The sequence below is a fragment of the Diospyros lotus genome, chromosome 6 (assembly GCF_014633365.1).
Source record: "Diospyros lotus cultivar Yz01 chromosome 6, ASM1463336v1, whole genome shotgun sequence".
NCBI lineage: Eukaryota > Viridiplantae > Streptophyta > Magnoliopsida > Ericales > Ebenaceae > Diospyros > Diospyros lotus.
This window is the reverse complement of record NC_068343.1, coordinates 9,903,792-9,927,094: the sequence shown is the minus strand read 5'-3', so window position 1 is coordinate 9,927,094 and position 23,303 is coordinate 9,903,792. Positions and strand designations below refer to the sequence as shown.

The 23,303-nt window shown below is 35.3% G+C and overlaps 3 protein-coding genes across 3 annotated transcripts; 2 read left to right on the top strand and 1 right to left on the bottom strand.

The window, feature by feature from the left end:
* The first annotated feature begins 395 nt into the window (after positions 1-395).
* On the top strand, positions 396-3,301 carry LOC127803165 (S-adenosyl-L-methionine:benzoic acid/salicylic acid carboxyl methyltransferase 3-like). The gene is made up of 4 exons (XM_052339218.1): positions 396-543; positions 1,720-2,124; positions 2,321-2,575; positions 2,661-3,301. The coding sequence occupies exons 1-4, from the start codon at positions 469-471 to the stop codon at positions 3,024-3,026; spliced, it is 1,101 nt and encodes a 366-aa protein (XP_052195178.1). The 5' UTR covers positions 396-468; the 3' UTR covers positions 3,027-3,301.
* A 9,211-nt stretch (positions 3,302-12,512) lies between these two features.
* LOC127804969 (probable methyltransferase TCM_000336) lies at positions 12,513-15,783 on the top strand. Its single transcript, XM_052342100.1, has 4 exons — positions 12,513-12,741; positions 12,855-13,259; positions 13,427-13,699; positions 13,855-15,783. The coding sequence occupies exons 1-4, from the start codon at positions 12,667-12,669 to the stop codon at positions 14,203-14,205; spliced, it is 1,104 nt and encodes a 367-aa protein (XP_052198060.1). The 5' UTR covers positions 12,513-12,666; the 3' UTR covers positions 14,206-15,783.
* A 2,264-nt stretch (positions 15,784-18,047) lies between these two features.
* On the bottom strand, positions 18,048-18,785 carry LOC127803741 (uncharacterized). The gene has a single exon (XM_052340181.1). The coding sequence runs from the start codon at positions 18,783-18,785 to the stop codon at positions 18,048-18,050; it is 738 nt and encodes a 245-aa protein (XP_052196141.1).
* Positions 18,786-23,303: the final 4,518 nt, after the last annotated feature.

Sequence of the window (23,303 nt, the reverse complement as noted above, 5' to 3'; positions counted from 1 at the left end):
GATGAATGTGTTTATTTTTGGACGATAGGCTTTTCCAATATATAAAAATTATCTAATAAAAATATTATTAGTTTAAAATCCCTCAATTAAAATCAAAATTTTAAAAATTTAAAAAAACTTATACACTTAAATATTATCCAAAACATTATTAGTTTAGCTCTCCAAATTAACTTAATTTCATGGGAAAGCTTAAGTGGAAAATGAATGGAATGAGAAGGCAATCCAATGGTGGTTACTTCAGAGAAGGTTTACGTCACTTAGAACGTCACCCTAAGACGTCATTTATTTATTATACGGACACTATTATTAAGCACAATATATATAAAATGGGCTCAACAACCATACGTACGTGGACTTGAGAGTTTCGGCTATAAATAGGTGGCAATATTTCATAACCAAGCATATATCATCAGCAAAGCAAATACCAGTGACAGAGAGAGAGAGAGAGAGAGAGAGAGAGAGAGAGAGATGGAGGTTGCTCAAGTGCTTCACATGAACGGAGGAAATGGAGAAGTTAGTTACGCAACCAATTCACTGGTTCAGGTATACATACGTACATTAATGCATTCTTCCTTCTTAATATCTATCTGTACAAAACAATATTAATATTGACATGAAGATCATATCACTCGCGTCACGCACCGGCACCGCGCGCGTTGTTGATGCATGGAGCCTCGATCGACTATCTCGACTATGATCTTCTTCTTCTTCTTCTTCTTCACAGTAAATTTAAGCTAGCTTAATGGTTATTGCAGGCAGTTATATATAGGTGGACTCTTCCTTAATTTCATTCATGGCTGTCAATTCCTAGCTAGCCAAACGACGTAAAGATTAAATCCAGAACACCCAGACAAAAGAAACTGATCAAATATTTAAACAGCAACAGCAACTAATTAATTAATTTCTTGTTTCTTTATTATATATATATATATATATATATATGCACAGCTACAAATTAATTAACTTATTGATCCAACCGACCGAACGTCATCTTCTGGAAACAGGTTAATTTTAAGTGTCGGAGCTAGTGATAGAAATCGCGCGTACGTTGTCGTTATTTGACTTGCATTTATTTATTTATTTATTTATTACATATACACATAGCATTAGCTAATGAATCATGTTAGGTGTACACCCTTTTTGTACATCTTAAGCTATATAAGGGAGTATTATGACCAAAATACCCTACGCCTCACGCGCCTATATACGCTTTATGAGGAATTTTTTTATCATAATACTCTCTTATGTAGCGCAAGATGTACAAAATAAGTATACCAATAACATTTTCCTTAGCTAATAGCTAGCTCTTTCCATTTATTATTCTATGCATGCACCCGTCAGGGTCGGGTGTTAGTGGTATCTATGTTTAACTCACAAAATTTAGTAATAATAAAGAATTAATGTATTATTCTAAGTTTCGAATTTATGGTTTTTAATTGACAATCATGAAAGAAATGAGATAATAAATAATATATACATGCAGAAAAAATGAGAGAATTTCAATTAATTTATTCATAATCTCCATATAATATAAAGTGGCATAGCCTTATATATATAGCTATATATCCACAACAACTATTTACTGTGTAATTATTATTATTTAAATATATTATTAATAACGGTTATCACTGTAAAATCAACTGTGATTTTCTGCTCTCTCCTAATTCTTCTCTTCATTTTTTGGGTGGACATGCGTACTTTTTGGGGTGGGTTGCGCAGAGAATGGCGATTTCAGTGACAAAGCCAATAACAGACGAAGCCATGGTTGAGCTCTGCAGCGGAATCGCCGAGAAGACTCTCTCCATCGCAGACCTGGGTTGCTCTTCTGGACCAAACACTCTAATGGTGGTCTCTGAACTTGTGGAAACCGCTGTCAAGAGCTGCAATAAACTGGACAAAAAGACCCCAGAATTTCAACTCTACTTGAATGATCTCCCCGGCAACGATTTCAACTCCATTTTCAAGTCTCTGCCCAAATTCCAAACCAAATTGAAAAAGAAAACGGGGCTCGGCTTTAGCTCATGTTTCCTGACTGCAGTCCCTGGTTCATTCTATGGCAGGCTCTTCCCAACCAAGAGTCTCCATTTTGTCCACTCTTCCTACAGTCTCATGTGGCTTTCTCAGGTGCTGCTAGCTAATTAACTTTTGTTTTCTTCTTTCATAATCTGGAAAATTAAACATAATTAAAGACAATTTTTTGTAATAATAATAATAATACTCAGAAATATGTTTTTCTAGCTAGGTTAAAAAACCAAAGAAGAAAAAATAATAATTATGGAAGGCTAACAGCTGACTTGACATTGTTTGTTTTGTTAATCAGGTCCCCAAGGGAATAGAAAACAACAAAGGCAACATTTATATGTCAGAAACTAGCCCGGCCAACGTTCTCCCAGCGTACCATAGGCAATTTCAGAGAGACTTTTCGCTGTTTTTGAAGTGTCGTTCGGAGGAACTGGTCCCCGGCGGCCGTATGGTTTTAACCATTTTAGGAAGGAAAAGCGATGATCGTTCAAGCAAAGAGTGTTGTAAGATCTGGGACCTTCTGGCCATGGCCCTCAATGAAATGGTTGCAGAGGTACAACTTAATTAATATTCAATATGGCTCTAATTAAACAGCCGGCACTAAATTAGACTTATCAATAATGAACTGAGAAATGCAGGGGCTGATAGAAGAAGAGAAGATGGATTCATTCAACATCCCTCAATACTCACCGTCGCCGGCAGAAGTGAAAAGCGAGGTGGAAAAGGACGGCTCATTCACCATCAACCACTTGGAGGTTTCGACCGTCAGCTGGTTCGCTTGTGGGGCCAAACTCTACGGCCTCTCCGACGGCGATGAGTCCGAACGCGGAGGCTACAACGTGGCCAAGTGCATGCGAGCCGTGGCGGAGGGCTTGCTGGCCAGCCACTTCGGCGACGCCATCATCGACGAGGCGTTCCAGAGGTACCGGAAAAACCTCGTCGATTGTATGGCCAAGGAGACGACGGAGTTTTACAACGTCACTGTTTCCTTGACAAGGAAATAGAGAATTATATATACATATATGTATGTGGAGGTTATTTAGGTACGTTAAATGGCTTTCTGTGCTTGTTTGGTCGGAAGATATGTATGGCCATAAATAAAGGGGTGAGAAATGAAAAGAACAAATTGAAACAGCGATTTGAGATAAAGTTAGTGAATCTATATATATGTTCTTCAGATAATTTGTACGCAACTTGTCGGCGCTTGCTATTTAAGTAAGTTGATACAAATTGCCCCATATATCTCCTTAATTCGGAAGTCTCCTGACTAGATTTTCTATGTTTCTTGTGCCTTACTAGTTGGTAATATTTCGACATGCATCATAGACTATGAACAGTATACAATCAGTGACACAACTTGTGAGATTATAATAAAGTGTTTTTGTTGATTAGCTATATAAACCATCAATTAAAGTGCTCACCATTAATTAATATTGTATGGGTAAGTAAGCAATTAAACATTCCTTAATTATTCTTTCTTATATAAACTACTGTCAATCCAATAATATATATATATATATAGTCTTATCAAAATTTCAAACCTTTTGAGTTTGATCAATTACTATATATAGAGATCTGATCATTTAATCTTTATCTCCTTCAACTAAATAGATGTATACTATATATATGCATTTCAGATCAAAAGGCTCGTTGTGGCATTTTCAACCAATAAATGCCGTTTTTGTTTGCTCGAGCTTAGTTTGCATTATATATTTAATTTCTCTTAATTAATTTGTTGTCATAATAACTTGATAGAGAAAGACTTTAATTTGCGGTATAAATTTTTTCAAATATATATATTATTTCATTTGTTTTCTTTATGATTTTAGATTGCATTTCAATATTAATCAATTACAAATCAGTAAACCATATCAAATATAGAGAGCAAAGAAAGTCTAACATAAGTTGCAAAAAAAAAAAAAAATTAAAGATTTCAAGACATCTGCCTTTCCACTTTCATTTGTTACTAGCTAGTATCTTGTAATTAGTACAGCCAAAATCCTCACAATTTGTTCATTTAATATGAAATCCATAAGACCTTAATTTTGGTATTTCGATAAAAATTCATAGAAATGATCATTGGGCCAAACGGTAAATCAAGCTGGCACCCCCAGTGAAGCTGGCAACTATATTTTAATTGAATTACAACCATGACTTCGTTTCTGGGCTCGATCAGCCCATGAGACAGAGCCCCCCAACAGGAGGAAGCTTGCTTTTTGTTGAGTTTCATGCATCAAGGCCAGAAAATTAATTAAAATGACATTTTGAAAGTTTTGTATGCCGTACATACAAAGCCAATAACTCCTATTAATTATTTGATAATTGAGTTTGAAATTTAGGGTGTGTTTGATTCAAAAAGGATGGAAAATAAATTTTTTTTTTAATTTCATGAAAAACAATTCTCACCTCCCCTAATTGCAATTTTCTATGAAAAATGGGTCAAAATATGCTTTAATGTGTTGTATCATAAATAAATTTCATGAAAAATATTAAGCAATCAAACATACAAGTATGAAATTTTTTTTATTGATGTGACATTTTTCATGAAAAATAATTCCAATCAAACACACCCTTAATGTCTTACATTCACTTTATGATACTATTTATTATATTATATATATTGTATGAAATAAATTTGGTACGTAATAGAGATTGCTAATGGGAAACATTACTTTTTTTTTCCTTGTAATTTTAAAATTAATTCTAAACAATATTACTTTTATCTTAGTCACATGTTGTACTACTATATGTGATAGAGCGGTGTGTTTCAATCACTAGAGAAGATACTTTTATTAGCATGTGAATATTTATAGAGATAAATATTGAATAGGGTCACTATAATTATGAATACTCTTAGATTTGTATTGTTGTAATGAAAGAGTATTATTAACGTTATAAAAAGTCTATCGACTTAAGAATGTTGCAAAATATATATATATATATATATAGGCTTGATCATCTTATTAACGGATGATGCCTAGCTAATAGATGGTAATACCCAGACATATCGGGTATATAATAAGAATATAAGATTAGTAGTCATTCAATAAGGGTTTCATCACTCTTTTGTATTAATAATTAAGAGATAATATTTATGTTTGTGTTTTTTGGATTTTAGAAAAATCTGGACGGTCAATTTGTAATTTTTTTTTGAAAATATTATTTTGTATATAGTAAATATATATAATAAATATTTTTTATTTTTAAAATTATTTTATTATTTAAAATATCTTAATAGAGACACGCATATAAATTTGGGAATAACAATGATTGCATTGATAATATATCACATCAACTGTATGGAATCTCATGTTAAAGTTTTTAATCCTTTATTATTAAAATTATAAATTTGTTAATAAACATGATTAATGTAAATACGATTAACACATGAACTAATTATTTGAAATAAAGGATTATAGCCCAGTGGGTCCCATACTATATATATATATATATATGCCATACCTTACGTTTATATATATAAATCCTCATAGCAATGATCAATTACGTACTTACTGGACACACAAGGTTATTAATTCCTAATTAAGCTGTCAGGGCAAAGCAAGAAGCAATCTATCGATTTTAGAATAGACTGCATGTGATGGGAGTTATTGCGTGCATGTGAAGGTTTGGAGAATTTTGCGCTTAAGATAACTCTATAATTGATTCGTGTCTTTATATATAGACAGAACTAATCATGGAATTCAAAATGAATTCTTTCACATTTTTTTTTTTTACAAAACCAAGTTTTAAGCATAAGACATTTGATGTCATGTTGAAACAAATGTAGAGTCTTGAAAACTAATTTCCTAGTGGCTTAATATATATATATATATATATATATATGTGGAAAGCATACTAACTAGTACCTACGTACATCTATATATATATGACGTGGATAAAAAAGCACAACAGAGTAAGTTGACAAATCAAACTAATTAATTTTGATTCTAATAAACTGATGATCATTCCAGCAATGAATGCTGTAAGCTCTGGAAACTTATGGCCATGGCTCTCAGTGAAATGGTTGCATGCAGAGGTGAGGTGCTAACTATCAATTAAACCCATATATAGTAGTACGTATATATCTCATGATCAATATTGTTATATACTTCTATATATGTGATTTGTTTACTCTTAATTAACTAACGGCTGGCATGGAGCAGGGACTGGTAGTAGAAGAAGAGAAAGTGGATTCCTTCAACTTCAACTAATTCCCTCAATTCTTCAACCCATCGTCCCCGCCGGAAATAAAATATATAGGAGGTTGGAATGGTGGACGACTCCTCCATCATCAGCCGCGCTTGGATCGGAGGACTACGTACCTTCGGAAGCCAATTCATTTCTGCGGCCTCTCCCACGAGCGAGGAAGAGTTCGATCGCGGAAGCTACGACTTGGTCAAGTGCATGCATATGCGATCCATGGAGGAGCCTTTTTCTGGCCAGCCACTTCGGAGACCGAGTGTTCCATTCCATACGTGGAGTCGCACATCAACTTGGGACTTAGCCTTATTAGGGTTATCAAGTGTTAAATCTAGTGTGTGCCTGCAGGGGACTATATATATTTTTAAAACTAAATATTAAATTAATCATAAAAGGCAGAATTCGAGAGAGAGATAATGAATTAATGTTTGCAATTTTAAATGTTAATTGTATTTGTTTTTTTAAAAGTAATTTTATTTATTTTTATTTATCCTGTTGATTCACTGTAGAAGTAGAAGCTTTAAATTATTGGTTCGGCAAAAATTCAAGTGTAGTGTTGTATTTCCCTATAACATCTTAATTTGGGTATTTTATTAGGCCAAACAGTTGATCAAGCCTTTGGTGCTGGAAGATCGGCCCGGTATCTGAAGAAACAATTGGACTTCATCTCTAGGCTCAGCTCATGACCAACAAAGCTACACCCATTGCCATTCCATTGAATTGAATTGGACTTATTCAACAATGGAAGCCCAACAATCTAAGATGTTTTTGGAGCAATTTTTCGTGTTTTAAAAATTTTAAATGTATTTGTGATGGAAATAGTATAAATATTTTTTTTTATTATTTTGAGTTTTTTTTACAATTTTTTTTTGTTTTCAAAAATACGTTTTGAAAAAATAAAAGTAAACATGTTTTTATTATTTTAAAAAATTAAAAATTAAAAGTAACCTAAAAACAATAAAAAGTATAGAGTCTAATATATTTAGGAGACGTTTGTTAAAATGAGCAAGATAAGAGGTATCAAGATAAACTTGAAATGCATTCCGGATCAAGATATGGAATGATCAAGATAAGGTTGGAAAACATTCTAAGATTTCTATTAGAATATTTGTTAAATTTTTTGGAATCCATTGATAATTGTATTTTTTCTTTTTATGTGTTTGTTAAAAAGTAAACATTTTTTCTTTTTATTATTAATATGAATTGTCAAAAAAATAAAAATAAGAAATAAAAATAATATTTTATTTTCTAAATTCATGTTAAAAAATAAATTTAAAAGGAGTTGAAAAGTAGAAATAATTATTATTAGAATTACAATAATTCAACCTAGATAATTAAAAATGGCCAAAACATATTTTAATAATAGATAATAAAATATAAAATTAAATAAAATAATTTAAAAATTGGTGAAATGAATTATATTAATTAATAAAATATATATAGAGAGAGAAATTTAAATTTTAAAAATCAATGAAATGAATAATATCATTTAAATTTTAAAATATATTAAATAATATTAATTATAAGACATAAATAAATATATTTTTTAATAAATTTAAATATTTAAAATGCATTAACTATCCTATAAGGGGCATATAAGTAATTGAGCCTTATCTTGAAAGAGTGGGAGAGGTCGGATAAATTTATCTTGAAAGAAGGGAATAAGAGATCACGTGAGATTTTTTCGAAAATGGTCAAACAAATTTAACAAACACGTTGGAAAAACAAACATCTAAAATGCTTCTCATATATGACATTTTCTTCCTCTTATCTTGATTAACAAACACTCCCTTAGCATTTTTTAGTGTTTGCACGTGAATTATGGTCAGCAATATTTCATAGAAAAACATTTTTCATCAAATTCATCCAAAACAAACTTACAAATTTAATGCTATTAAGTTATTTTTCTAAAACTTCCTATTTAAAATTGTGTCTCAGCCAGCCAGTCTAAGTAATCACGACTCACTTGCAAAAATATTATAGGTCTAAGAATAAACAAGTTCAAAAGATAAATGAGGAAACCACGAAGGATTGGGAGACCATCTCGTTTATGTCCTCAACATAGCTTTTGAATGTGATTTTGGTCGAAGTATCTCAACTCACTTCTAAAATTGCTGATTTAAAATTTAGAATAAATAATTTCAAAAAATGCGAATACTCTCCCTTTTGTTGGCGTCAATCTCTACAAATATAGATGCCTTCCCACTCCAAAACATTTTACACAAGTTATCTAAGTATTTATCTGTTTTTTAGTTGAGATTGATTTAGATATTAGAGGGCCAATGCAGGAGACACTTTCTGTCCATAACTATTTTCTATATCTTGTAGTCTCTTACGAACCTATAGTCTCTAACAAAAGACTAAAAAACTTTCAACGGTTATAAATTTATTTTGTATTTTGACAAGTGTTATGAGTATTTTTTGGACCACATTTTTTATGGGTTAGATTCGACCCATCAGGCCGGACCAATCTCCTGAAGCCCAACAGGTCCAAGGTCAAGGTTGTCAAAGCAAGGTTGTACGTCGCTGAGACCCGAACTCAGACCGCAGAACCAAGCGAGTTTCCAGCGGTACTTTCAGCTCACATCACAAAAAGACCGTGGAATAATCGGAGACGACACCCACTATCTTATTTAAGGCAAACCAGACCTTTGATAATGCGGAATCCATTCCCGATTTTATGAAATTGATAAAGACATCTTGTCTCTATAATATTATCATCTTATTTTGAATTTTATGAAAATTGTAAACACCCCACACTATAAATAGGGGTCAAAGACAATAGTATAAAAGATGTACAATAATGATATACTGTTATTCTGTCGAAAAAATTAGAGAACAGTCGTGAACTAGGTATCATTCTGGTCAAACCACGTAAAAATTTTCTTGTATGCGATTTATTATTAGTTTATTCTCTTTGCATTTGTGTTCATTCTCATATTACGGGCCTACGAATCACGGTCGACCAACTTCGAACGTCGATAACAATAATATTAAAAAATATATATAAAAATAAGAGTTGGCTTCAAATGATTTTGGGGAAAAAAAATAAATTCTCAATCTGAATATGGGAAAATTAATTAAGAATAATTTGTATGCAAAACAATTTTTTAGGGAATACTTTCAAGAATAAATTTATAATATTATTTCTTAAAACTTATTAAAAATTGAAGTTGGTGATTTAAAGAGAGAAACCCACGAGCCATGTCAGCATCGCTAAGAGTGGGATAAAGAGCAATAGAGAAATTAGAATCCAATTTTGGTCTCAATCCATATATAAGGCGCGTAAGAACAATATATTATAAATATTCCATCTAATTAAAGACCCAATGATATCCTAATTAATATATATATATACATATGGACTGGATATAGAAGGAAGGAACGAACGTGTTTTGTACGTAGCCGTCATAATCACATTAAAAGCAATAACACTAAGTGGATGAACGTTAATAATCACTCACGTAACCTTAGTGTCGACATTCAAAAAATATGAATTAATGTTCATGAATCTCATAATTAATGCATCATCATCATCAACAGAGTAATTAAAGATATATACGCAGCAGCACATCATCATCATCATCATCAAATTAATTACACAAGATATAAGTGCTAATTAAAATTAATATATATATATATTTATGTTTTTGAAAATTAATGAATACTTAATACTTTATTATGCTGCTGCTGCTGTTTTATTTATTTATTTATTTATTATTATTATTTAATTTAATTGAAATCTTATATGCAAGCGCATATATAAGATATATAGAAAAATCCATCCGTCATGGTATTAATTAAGCAACCACTACTGAGACGTGTTTGTGAATTTCTTCTGTAATGAAGTGTCATTAATCAAGAAGAAGCTAAGCCAATACTAATCGATATATATGCACGTAAATGCATTGGGGGGTCAAAAGTAACTAAACATGTCATGTGCTGAATACACGAGGACAGCAATTAAGATACATAAATACATACATACATACATATATATACTCCAATTAATTAATTAATTAATGGGTATTATAATTTATTTCCAGATTTCAATATTCTCCACTAAAACCAACAGACACCCACACAATGCACCAAATGATTTAAGAAAAGAAGATGTAGTTTTTTTTTTTTTTATGTTTCATATAATAATAATATTATTATTATTATTTTAATTCAGATGTATGCATATATATTATATATATATAGTGAGGTTTCCATTTTGGGAGAGTTTTTCTTTCTTTTTCATTTTTGTGGTTTCTGTTCTGTTTGATTGAGAGAGTGGCGTGAAGTGTAGAGATCGAGCTTTAGTATCTTTTATAAATAATGGAGCAGTATGCCATCCATCATCATCACGCGTGCTTCAGCGAACCACCTACCTGCCTGCCTGCCTGCTTTGCCTACTCCTCCACCCCCATATACATATATGTATTTATTTATATATATATATATATTTATTTATTTGGGGTTGGGGGGACGTCTAACTGGGTTGCGATGTTGCCAACCTCACTCACTCACTCACTTCAATCCCAAATTAATTATAATTAAATACTCTCTTCTCTTTGATATATATATATATATATTTAGGATCTTAAATTAATTAATTAGCTAGAAGATGGTTTGAGATCGATGTCAAATTCAATTTAGAAATATATTTTAAATAATTATTCTTGGCGACCTTAATTTAATCACTAATTAACATAACATGTTATTAAATTTGATTAGTTTGAGACACTAGTTTTTGTTTCACTGAAACTGGCTGCACTGTTTGCTGTTTGAGAGGGGCGGGTGGGGGTTGAGACTTGAGAGGGAATTAATAAAATATTGATTACAAATTGTCAACGGCTGGCTTGGCCGCCTCCTGGTTTTCGACACGTAGCCAAATTTATGCACGATTGAAGTGGGTGGGGGGAAGGGGAGGAAGGAAGGAAACTACAGTCCGCAGGAGAGAGAGAGAGAGAGAGAGAGAGAGAGCAGAGGAGAATAATAATAATAATAATAATAATTAAGAGCAAAAGAAGTGAAGTCTCCTTTAAAAGCAAGCAATTGCAAGGTGGTGCAGCACAGCAGCTACGGGGCAGGGGCACCGGGAGACAAGGACCATCATTATTCTCACGTTTAAAGTAAAGACTAAAGAGCAAAGCAATCCGGCCAATTCCAAAGGGGCAGAGATGAGAATAAAGTAGTTGCTAAGTTCAAGTCTAAATGAGAAAATAAAAATTTCTGGATTAAAAAGGTGTAGTCTGTAGATGAAAGAAAAATGTATTTCTCTCTCTCTCTCTCTCTCATTCACTCGGGGACAGATATGGGAACATATTTAATATCATTAAGGGGGGACGCACGGGAGCTGCTCTGAATGTGGTGAAGTGGGTAATTAAATAGGGTTAGGGTTAATGTGCTCCTCTTCGTGCGATCTAAGCTCGATGCCAGTAGTAGAAGACCACCAACGAGCTCTCTGCTCTCTGTCCCTTGCCTATGTGGTAGGGAATTAGTCATAACATATAGGCGTGAGTGGGGAGGCCACAGAAGAGGGAAAAGCAGAGGGAGTAGTACACTGTATACAGGACAGCCAGGCAAGCCAGCCTTATCCTCATTTTGACTGCCCAAACAAGAGAGCAGGGAGCATTTTAGGCCCCCAAAAGTAGGAGTCGGCCGAAACAAAACCGTACGAGTGGGCGTAGGCGTAGGCGTGGGCGTGGGTGTGGGTGTGGTCGTGGTCCTGATGTGATGACTCAAATAAAGATTGGATAATGGGCACGGAACGGATGGCCCCTCCCTCCAATGCATCCATCCATCAATCCCCGTCCCCTAGCAAATAAATGGAGAGTGGAGTCCAATCCCATTATTCATTATTCATTGTTTGCTTCATCTCATCTCCCTCCAACTCTCTAATCCCCGCCCACGTCCACAACTCAATACTCCATTCAATTTCATCATCTCATTATTTTTTTAGTACTTCATGTATTTGTACATTCTTCACAAAGAATTTTAAAATTGACATTTCTTTAATGCTTGACTTGCTGATTTGAAAATAGAGATCACTAATTCTAATCACAGAGAGAGAGAGAGAGAGAGAGAGAGAGAATTGGCAGACATGAACAATTGGGAGTATACGTAGTAGCTACCTACTATTAGCTAATTAAATTAGTGGGTGCTCTCTCAACTTGTGTCCGAACATGGCAAAGTTAGTCTCCTCCTCCTCCTCATCAACTTGGCCTCTATTCTTGATTGTTGGACAACAATAATGACAGATTCTAGCTAGCTACCAAAAATGCATTCTCATCAGCCTTTGACCCTCCCTCAAAAGCCAAAGCCAAGACGGAGACAAAAAAGTTAGCAACAAAAAGCAGAGTGCATGCAGCACAAGAGAGAAGACCGGACCGTCCGTCAGTGCCTATAAAAGGCGATATCCCAACAACTTCCCCCCCAACAATTCATTCATTCACCATGGATGTCGACAAAGTTTTCCACATGACCGGCGGTGTCGGCGATACTAGCTATGCCAGAAACTCTTCCCTTCAGGTCTCCATCCCTCCCTCTCAAAACTTAAACCAACATACCCCCCACAATCCAACTAATTAATTATCGTCCTCTTCTTAATTAAACATTTCTTATCATTTAATTCATTTTTGCAGAAAAAGGGTTCCGATATGGTGAAGAACATAACCCTGCAGACACTCCAAGAGCTTTATCTGGCTACTGCTCCCAAGAGCTTGGGCATTGCTGACCTGGGTTGCTCCTCCGGCGGCAACTCGTTTGCTATCCTAAGAGAAATGGTGGACGCCATTGAAGAGGCCAGTCGAAAGGTCTTGCTGTCGGTGCCGGAGTTCCGGGTTTACCTCAACGATCTCCCCACTAACGACTTCAATTCGATTTTCAAGGCCGTGCCAGAGTTTTACAGGCAGCTCCGGCAAGGAAGAAGAGACGGCGGTCCCTCTATATACGTTGCAGGCTATCCGGGCACTTTCTACGGCAGGCTGTTTCCTAGCGAGTGCTTGCACTTCATCTACTCTTCTTACAGTCTACACTGGCTTTCTAGGGTAATTAACCTTCGTCAACTTCACCAAGAATACATACATATATATATATATATAAACCAAAAACTAACTTCACGGATCAAACTACGCATAACATGAATTCAAGCTCGTAATTTGTATGGTTCTTATAACTAGTACCACATCTAAGTGTTTTTTACTAAGTTTTTCAGATTCCGACGGCTCTTTACGATGAGCAAGGCAGTTCAATTAACAAAGGAGGCATTTACATCTCTGAATCCAGCCCCCCGGCGGTTTCGAAAGCATACTTCCGGCAATTCCAAGACGATTTCTCGTTGTTCCTTGGATCGCGTTCTCAAGAGCTCGTTGCCGGAGGCCGAATGGTGCTGATCTTCCTGGGAAGGATCGGTGCAAGCCATGCCGATAAAGGCAACTCCTTTTTGTGGGAGCTTCTCTCTCGATCCTTCGCCATCTTGGTCTCTCAGGTGGAGGAAACGAGACCTATATATATGAATAGTAATATATATATATATATAATATACCAAACATTTTTTCCATAGCTTTTGGATGTGAGTGAGGTCCAACTTATTATTCATATTTATGTATGAACTTATTTTCACGAAATTCATTGTTTTTGCAGGGAGAAGTGGAGAAGGAGAAGGTGGACTCCTACGAAGTTCACTTCTACGCAGCAAGCAAAGACGAAATAGAAGAGCAAGTGAAGAGAGAGGGTTCATTCGAAATGGAGAGGCTTGAAACGTTCGAAATAGGCGAGGAAGTGGAGGCGGATGGGGGTAATAAGATCCTCAGCTACGGGACGGTGGTGGCAAGGACGGTGAGGGCGATCCAGGAATCCATGATAAGGCACCATTTCGGAGAAGGAATATCGCTGGACTGCTTGTTCAAGCACTACGCAAGGCTGGTGGATGAAGAAATGGCCAAGCATGAGATAAGACCCATCACTTGTTTTCTCATTCTCAGGAAAATATAAAAAAAATAAAAAAATAAAAAAATAGATTAATTAATTCGTTAATTAATTAATGTGATAGATTCAGAGAAGAGAACCCAAAACAAGTACGTATTTATTATTAACTTGGCAGCGAGATGATGATGATGATGATGATGATGATGATGATCACTACTCCGTGTGTGTGTGTGTGTTTGTGTGTGTGTGTGTATACATATATATATGTTGTTAGTTTGATGCTCAGCTGGTCATCGCTTTGTCAATGGAAGTTTGCTTGTTGAGAAATGTGCCAAAAGCCCAAAGCAGCCGCAGTTGACCAGGGCCCGAGGCCCAAGACTTGCGCGGCCTGCTGGATTCACCCGAGTGCAAAGATTCTATACGAGACTTTCAAATTGGACTGGTCATTGAAGTGGCGATTTTACCAATTTACATGGATTTGGAAGTTCAAAATTAGACTATATTAAGTTAACTTTTAAATAGTACTTATATTTTTTTAAATATAATAAATGCATGTATTTAAACACCCACAAGTTCTGTTTATGTTTTCTTCATAAGGATTAACTCACGCATTTATTTTTAGAAGTCAGGGACAATTTAACACTTTTGAATGAAATTTCAAATTAACCAATGTATTTGGTTTTAGTTTTACCAGTTCATGAAAAAACAAGCCAATTTTAACTCGTTTGTATACATTCTCAGTCCCTTCGCCTCTATTGACTAGGTTGCTTTGGGTGGAGGGTTAGTCTTGTAATCCTTTGCTCGGCTCTAGTGAGCTAGCGTTAGTCTTGGCATCTGTGCTTGGTGCATGCTCTCTTCCGGGGCAATCTTCTTCTTGGTGGTTGTCAATGCTTTGGTCGTCATCTACTAAAAAATGAACACAAAATGATATAATTTTTTTAAAATTTTAATTTAATGTACAACAAAGATAGAGAACATGGCAAGAGTACTTGATTTTGAAGGAGTGGAGAGTGAGGACAAAGCAAACTGAGCGTGGCAATGTGTTGGGTGTAGCCGTTGCCAATGCTTTTGTGCAGAAAAAGAAGTGGATTTTGATTTCTACCGCTGGAAAAGCTTGATGTGCCGTCAGTTACAGCGCTGTCCATCAAACCACCAAGCCTACCTAACCCTAATTCTAACCAAACTGGATAAGAGCTCTATTTTATTTTATTTTTTGGTCATATTCACTCGCTTGTGTGTATGGCGATCTATAGATAGATACATGTTGGTTATTATATATAATCATAACAAGGCCCCTTGCCGTCTTCTTCTTCCTTGTCTCCTCCCTTCAACATGGGGGACCCTTCCCCTGCACTCAATCTGTCATTTGTCTCCTTCCACTTTCTTACACTTGTACTTGTCCTCAATCTTTGTCCAGTGTTTTTTTTTTAAATAAAAATTAAGAGAAGAGAGCATTATAAGGATTTTTCAGTTTTCTCCTACAAAAATATATTTTAATTGATTTACTGGGTTATCTTTATTGTTGTGAGATCATATATAGAGATAAATATTAATGTTGAATTTTATATTAATACTGTCTGTAATGTGTGAAATACGATGCTAATAAAAAGTGGTATTTTGAATGTATTGGCACATAATTTGTATATGGAAGTTCTGGTAGTATTAATCAATATAACAATATTACCTATTGCCTCATCCTCTCATGATATAGACTTTTGTTCAAAGCTTTCAGAAATTGAGGCGACCGAGAAATGTGTGAACTATGGCAGGCGTAGGTAGAACTCTCTCTTTTCTCTCTGGCAGTGTCGTGCTCTTTGTTCCCATAGATATAATTGAGCACATCTTGACAAAGTCCTCAGTAGCATTCTGGGTGTAGCCAGAAAGATAGTCTCCTTGAACTTGGAAACATATGCAAAACTCCAATACAACACTGTCTCAAGCATCATTATGCGTTAGCTTTTGAGGGCTGATATTTGCTAAGATTTCAAGTAAAGATGTACCCACAAGCTCATGTCATAGAAAAATTGTGACCCGTAAATTGGAAGGGATGGCTTGCATTTTCGAACAAATTAGATGAAGAATGGGGGAGCCTATAGTAGCCAATTCGGTTGGATTTCATTGCGATGGTGGAGAAAAATTGGAAATGGGTATATATACATATATGTATATATATACATATATATTAAAAATGTTATTTGTACAATCATTTTCACTCCATCGTACATTTCATTCAATCAAAATATACTTTTCTCTTAAAGAAGAAAGGCCCAATCAATGGATAAGAGCAGGCAGCCGAGATTGGGATAAACCGAAGTGTGTGTGCCTCCGAGAACAAAAAGCATCGTCTTTCGGCACACACCACAAGGCGTGCCATTAGAGACACATAACCATTCTTGGGTGCACATGTGAGAGACAGAGAACGCAAAAGAGAATTAAAAGCTAAAGGAAGACCCAAAGTGATTGAAAGTCTGCCTTTAGAGAGCCCATTATTGATACTTTTTTAGCATCCCATTAGACAGCTAAATTGCTTCAAAATTCCCATTTGTCATTGGTAGTGGAATTAGTAATCATTGCGCGAACAACAACAGTAGGGAGGAAACAAAAAGAAAGAAAGTTGAGCACGAAATCTTCTCTCTCTCTCTCTCTCTCTCTGTTTGTAGAAAAGTAAAAGGTGCTTTTCTTTTCTTAAGATTAGGGGAGGTATAGTAAAAAGTGAAGGAGACAATGGTGTAATTATAGGATAAATTATTATTAACCGTACTTTCAAACAGAGAGGTGGGCTGCTTTAGCCTAATTAATTTAGATGGGTTGATGGGCTCTCTTGTGAAAATCATGGTGTGACAGGTTTGTTATCAGTCGCTTGGGGGTCTAGAAAATTAATGGGATTCTTCTATAATGATGAATGAATCTTTCTCTGTTATAAGTCAATGATGCCTGTAAAAAGAGAAAACATAGCAGTAGAAAGAGGTCGATTAGCCCTGAAATGATGGTTTAACTTCCCATTCCTTCTTACAGAGGTTTCATGATTAGTGTCATTTCCAATTAATTAGACCCACTTTCTTTTCTTTTCTTTTTGGTTGTTATTTCAGAAGAAAATCCTTCCATGCCTGAAATAATTGAACTTCAACTTGTTCTAAAATCTCAGGTCTTAACGTGGCACCAGAAATGAGGTGAGCCACGTATCCGAAAGTAGACATATATATATCAAAGTATGGGCAAGCAAGCTATAAGAGTACTGGGTAGACAAATTGATCACATCATGTTGGAATCATGAGCTTGTATTTGAAATAGCAATGGTGGAAAAGCATATTCAGGCTGCTTGTCACTTCCACTCCAAATTTGGAATACATTCCATTTTCCTCTTTTCCATCACATAGCACACAGCCAAGCCAAGAACAAAGCCATAATGTGAATGAGAGATCATGTCAGCTGTTCCAGTAGTGAAGCACTGAGAATTGACAGTCCAATTGAGCGTGTGAGCGAGGTTCCATCATCCATGATCAACAACATTAATAATTAGTCCTTTTCAATTAATGCTCTGGCGCATCTATATATATTATATATCCAACTAAAATAAACTCATCGATGGGCAGAAGAATGAATGAAGAAGAACTTAATTATTATAGTTTGGAGGAGAATTTTAGGGAAAAGTATGTATAATAAAATTGAGTTTGAAGATGGAAACACAACCATTAACTCTAGATCATCATCTTAATTCTTTCTAACACAATATTGGTTACTGGCAAGAGAGTTTAGTACTGCATGTGCATGGCATTAATTAACATTTTATAATTAAGATAGAAAGGAAAAGGAAAGGAAAGGAGAGAACAAGAGAGAGAAATTAAAACTAACTGAAAATCCAGTTCTCGCTTCTCTCTACTCTGCAGGTTTTTGTTATTTACTTTTTATTAACAGGTAACAATGGCCAGCTTCTCCTCTTGGTGAAACTTGACTTGCTTGGCAATGAATTCTTCTACTGCACGCTGGAATTCCTCACTGCTCAATTGGTCCACCAAACACACCGTTTCCGGTGGAAGCTGGCCGCAACCTACAACTTTCCGGCATTTCTCGGTCTCCGACCGGCGGAGCTTTGCTCTAAGCTTCTCCGGAATCTCTCTCTTCAGGCTCTCCGACTGGCTCCTCCGATAAGGTTTCCCATCCGAAACCTTTGCAGCGACAACCGCGACGTGGTTGCTATCAAGAGTGACGGTGTTTACTTCAGAAATGACTTCTTTTTCCTGGTACACGATCTGCTCCGGTTCCGGAACCGGAGGAACCTTTAGCGGTCCATAGATGTCTTCGCTCTCTCTGTTCTTGATCAGTTCCTCGTAGAGATCGATATCGGCATTGTTGTCAGTGGGAGTTTGGCCCGATAACTTACCGGACTTGAAGAGGAGAGTTAAGACGATGGCGTTTCCGACTAAGAAGATGAAGAGCGGGCTAACGACGACCGCGAAGAGTTGCTGGAAAAACAGGCCGGAGATTCTGACGGCGAAAGGCAGTCGAGCCGAAATCCATGAGAGAAGTACAAGACCCAGGCAGATCTCGACGAAGCGAAACAGTTTGGCGACAGTCTGGAGGCGATTGTACCTTAGCATGGCCTTCGCCTTCTCCGCCGTCACATTATCGAAGTCGAAAGCGTTCATTCTCTGGAGAGAGAGAGAGAGAGAGAGAGGAGAAACTTGAAATCGTAGATCGAGGACTGATTTTCAGGGAAAGTTGAGGCAAAAGAAGGGAAATTCTGAGCGTCGTGATAGAGAAAGAATGGAGAGAGAGGGAGGGGTTTGAGGAAAGTACAGTAAAAGCAGCTGAGTGGAGCTGTGGCCTGAGACTGAGAGTGTCTTGGCAGAACTGAACTGAGAGTCGTCACCTCCTCCTGCTGGCTGGCCCCTTTTTATAGAGGGGACCGACCGTATGGGATCCCAAATTCCACCTGTTCGTGGACAGTATGACGATGTAATTTTGAATTTGATTTGTGTATTATAATTATTTGACTGATTTTTTAAACAAATTACATTAACCATAAATCACATGACAAATAATCATTTAAATAAATAAGTAACCAAATATATATATATATATATATAGTTCTAAACAAATAATAATCTTAATTTGGATGGTGAAGTGATCAAAATTGAAATGCTATCTCTCCAGTCAGTCTCCAACATGGATGGAGGGATACCAACTATAATAAGTAACCATTGAGTTGACTGACATTAAACTCATATATTTGAAATATATATCATGTGTTCAATACAATTATTAAAGTGGTATTTTTAATGTTATTTTTTCTAGTAAATTAAATATTTGTCCAACCACTTGACTTGGCGGCCGACTAGAGGAAATATTAATTTAAATATTTAAATAAATAATATTATGCAAAAAGAAATTAACTTCTATGTAATTAAAATGTGTTTCTTTATATATATATATATATATATTAATTCACAATGGTTAATAAGTAAAAGAAATGGTGGTTGGTTGTGATTTGATTTATACAATTAGAATATATAATAATAATAATAATTAATATACTAACACGTACGTACGTCACTAGCATTCTATATATTAATACATATACTTGTGTTGGGTATGAAAATTTTGTCAAAGTTGTAATATATATATATATATGTAGCTAGGGGATGAGCTAGCTAGCTAGCTAGCAAGGCCGGAGATCAGCCAAGAAGATTCATTCATTCATTAAATTAAATTAATACTTGGGCATAAGAAAGCCAGCAAAAAAACTTAAAAAAGACTAAACTAACATCGATCGTAGCTAGAAATTAACCCTTTCCAAGCCAATCATATATATATATATATGTATAGAAGTCTACAAAATTAATCAATCAGGTAGGTACGGTCACAAGGGTTAAATAACTTATCTCTATCTTCTCTAGCTAGTGCAAGTTTAATTTGCAACTTATCTCTTGGTGCAATCATTGGACTTTTCTGCACAATATATATATATATAATCAACTGTGAAACGGCCTCCTTCCATAGTAGCCATGCATGGTGTGTGTATATATACATAAATCATCCAATATTCCCTTCATCTTTCTTTCATTTCATGTACAAAGTAAACTCATTCTTATTCATTTACTGTACCAAAAAATTCATCTACATGTACAGCTCTTTCTTTCTCTCTCTCTCTCTCTCTCTCAATTAATTGCATGTTGTTTTGATATCGTTCCTTCCATGCATCATGCATGCCTTCCGTTTGTGCTTAATCATGATTATAATAATTAATCAAACTTACTTACCCAAAACGTACATAAAAATATAATCGACCTTAATAATTATGATCGATATAACAATTAATAATGTACATAAATTGTTGGTAATAAATGAAAGCATGCCATGGATGGACTAAGTGAATGTTCCAATTTATGGGATATATAGTTTGGTCATGCGCATGGTTTCACCAAGTAGAAATTAAATTGAGAAATATTTAAGGGCAGGCAGAGATGTGTAGAGCTAGCTAGCGGATATGAAAGGATATACAGTTAAATAAATAAAGGTTGCGTTTGCGTAGACATCAAGGCCTCAGCTAGCCCACCAGGCCTTTCCCACCCACTCCTCACACTCAATTAATTACAATAAATAAATTAATACATATCTTTCTGTAATTTCCTTTATGGTATTTTATTTTTTAACTAATAATAATATCTAATAATAATAATAAACCCTAGCTAGCATCATCGTTTTTCTTATAATTAAAAATAATTTCTTAAAGAAAATGACACAAAATTTTACCACTGTTAACTGTGATATCATCTCAATATATATTAATTGTGCGTATAATAATATATACGAAATTATAAAGTTTGTTTGTTCCTACAGCGTGACATTAAGGTTATGTTTGGCAGTCCCAACAAAAAGTTTATAAAAGGAATGAATTGCGGAATTTAATTAACTCCATGTTTACGAGGAAGTAGAAGACAATTGATCAATTCCTCCCTTTATTTGAGAGCTACAAATGAAAATAAAAAAGAGTTATAGAATATATTTTTTAAAATTAAATTAAAATAAACTGATAAAAATTTAAAAGAATGAGAGGCCGGGAGACAAAGGGAATTGTCTTGGTCACCCCTCCCCTCTAATCCTTAATAAATTCCTTCCCTTCCGAAGAAATTATTTTGCATTGTCCTTTCTTTCTTGCTTTTCCCCCTCTCAGTCCAAACACAGCCTAACCATATATATATATATATATATAGTCTCCTCTCCTAAAAAGTAAGTAGATGATATCATATGGGCTACGGCTTGACAGGACTTTGGTAGTCTGTGCTGTTGAACAAGTGGGACTCCTTGCTGTCGGCGCAGCGTCAAGTCTTTCGTCTTGCCCGTACTACGTGCACCCTTTGTTTCCGGCCGGGACCCCCACTCGGTTGCTCTTGAACCCCCTGTGCTTGCTTCAGATTTTAAACATCTGTCCTTGAGGCAAGCATCACTTCCTCATCTGTGTATGCATGCATGTACGTTCACTCACGTGCCGTAAACCCTAGCGCTGAGTTTGAAATTAGGCCTTTTTTTGTGAGAGAGGAATTTTTGAAAATTCTCCATCTCCCTGGGTAATTAATGTTAATGCTTTCTTTCTACAGGAAGGAATGAATGAAGCAGTTAGTTCTTCGGGAAACAGGCGTAATCCAGCCAAATTTAGTAGCCATTAGGGCCTGGCTTTTTTTTTTTTTTTTTTCCCGACCTCTGCGAAGAGAAGGAAGGGAAGGAATCATGACGAAATAACTAGGAATGGGCTCCATCCATTTGTCCCATGATTTCTGCGCCCGTCCTCACTCGCGCGCGCTGCTTTATTCTCCCAAAACCAGTATGCAACGAAACGAATTTCATTGTTTGGATAATCCGATACAATAATAATAATAATAATAATAATAATAATAGTGGTGGGATTCCTGAAAAGATTGCTCTAATGGAGGAAAATGGCTCTCCTCTGGAATCTGCAATCACTGCCCACTTGTGCTGATACTGCTGCTGCTGGATAAATCATATTAATTTCATTCACTCTCTCTTCTTGTCTTTCTTATTCTTTGTTTTTAAGGCGATGATCATTCAACTTTCTTGGCTGTAAAGTACGTGGGGGAAGAATATTTGAAAAGGCCTTTATGGGTGCTTAGTCATAGAGACAGCATTAAGTAAACACCCCCCTCATGCATTGAGCATTTGCTTCATTTTCATGGATTCTGCCCTATATATCGCTTTATATGAAAAATAGGGCAATGATCCACTCTATATGTGTAGTTTTTTTTCTTTCTTTTCTTTTTGGATTCGAGATTTTTTATTATAAGTTTTTTTTTTTTTAAATAATTATTGTTAAATAATTGTGTACAATTATTATCTGAAGAAGTAGAATGTGACGTGATCTCTCAATCTGTTCTATCCACTTATAAAAGGAATAAAGGTGTGCTTATATTTTAAGAACAATTATTTGTTAGGCACAACATTTTATGTACCCACCTGATGCTTCATCGGCTAATTGATGCGAGACATAACACATCACCATGGAATCAACATTTAATTTCAAACGATGCAAACATTGGCATATATTCCAAAACTAGCTTCTCTATTGACAGCATGGAGCACAAAATCTTGGCGAAAATTTCATTTCAACTTTAACCAAGTAAAGTAAGCAAGCACGTGCCCAAGCCAATTTTGGTTTAGTTTGGTTTTGGTTTTTTGATTGGATAGGTACTACGGATGGGCCGTAAAATGTGCTTCGGCCTGCCTAACTGGCCCTTATATGGGCCTTCTCCTAGAGTTTTGGGCCGTCACTGACCCATTAAGTACAGTAATACATTATTATAAACTTTTGCATATGAAGTGACTAATTAATGATGTATAATAGAAAATTATGTGTCAAATTAAATATATTACCACTTTCTTTTGGAAAAACTCAGCCAAGCCCAACCCAACAGTTACTCTATTAGTATTGGTTTTGGCTGATTTAAAACATCAGATTCGTACTGTCATTACAAATTCTTATGTTTGCTTGTGTCGCACACACTGCTAAGTCTGCCATCCAACCAATAGATTTAATTAAACCCACTACTTGTTCTGTAAGATTGTCTTTGTCGAATCTTTGTTCTAATATTATTCCGAAATTGTAGTTTCTCTAAAGGGTAATAGGCGAATATATATAGAGCATATTTAGA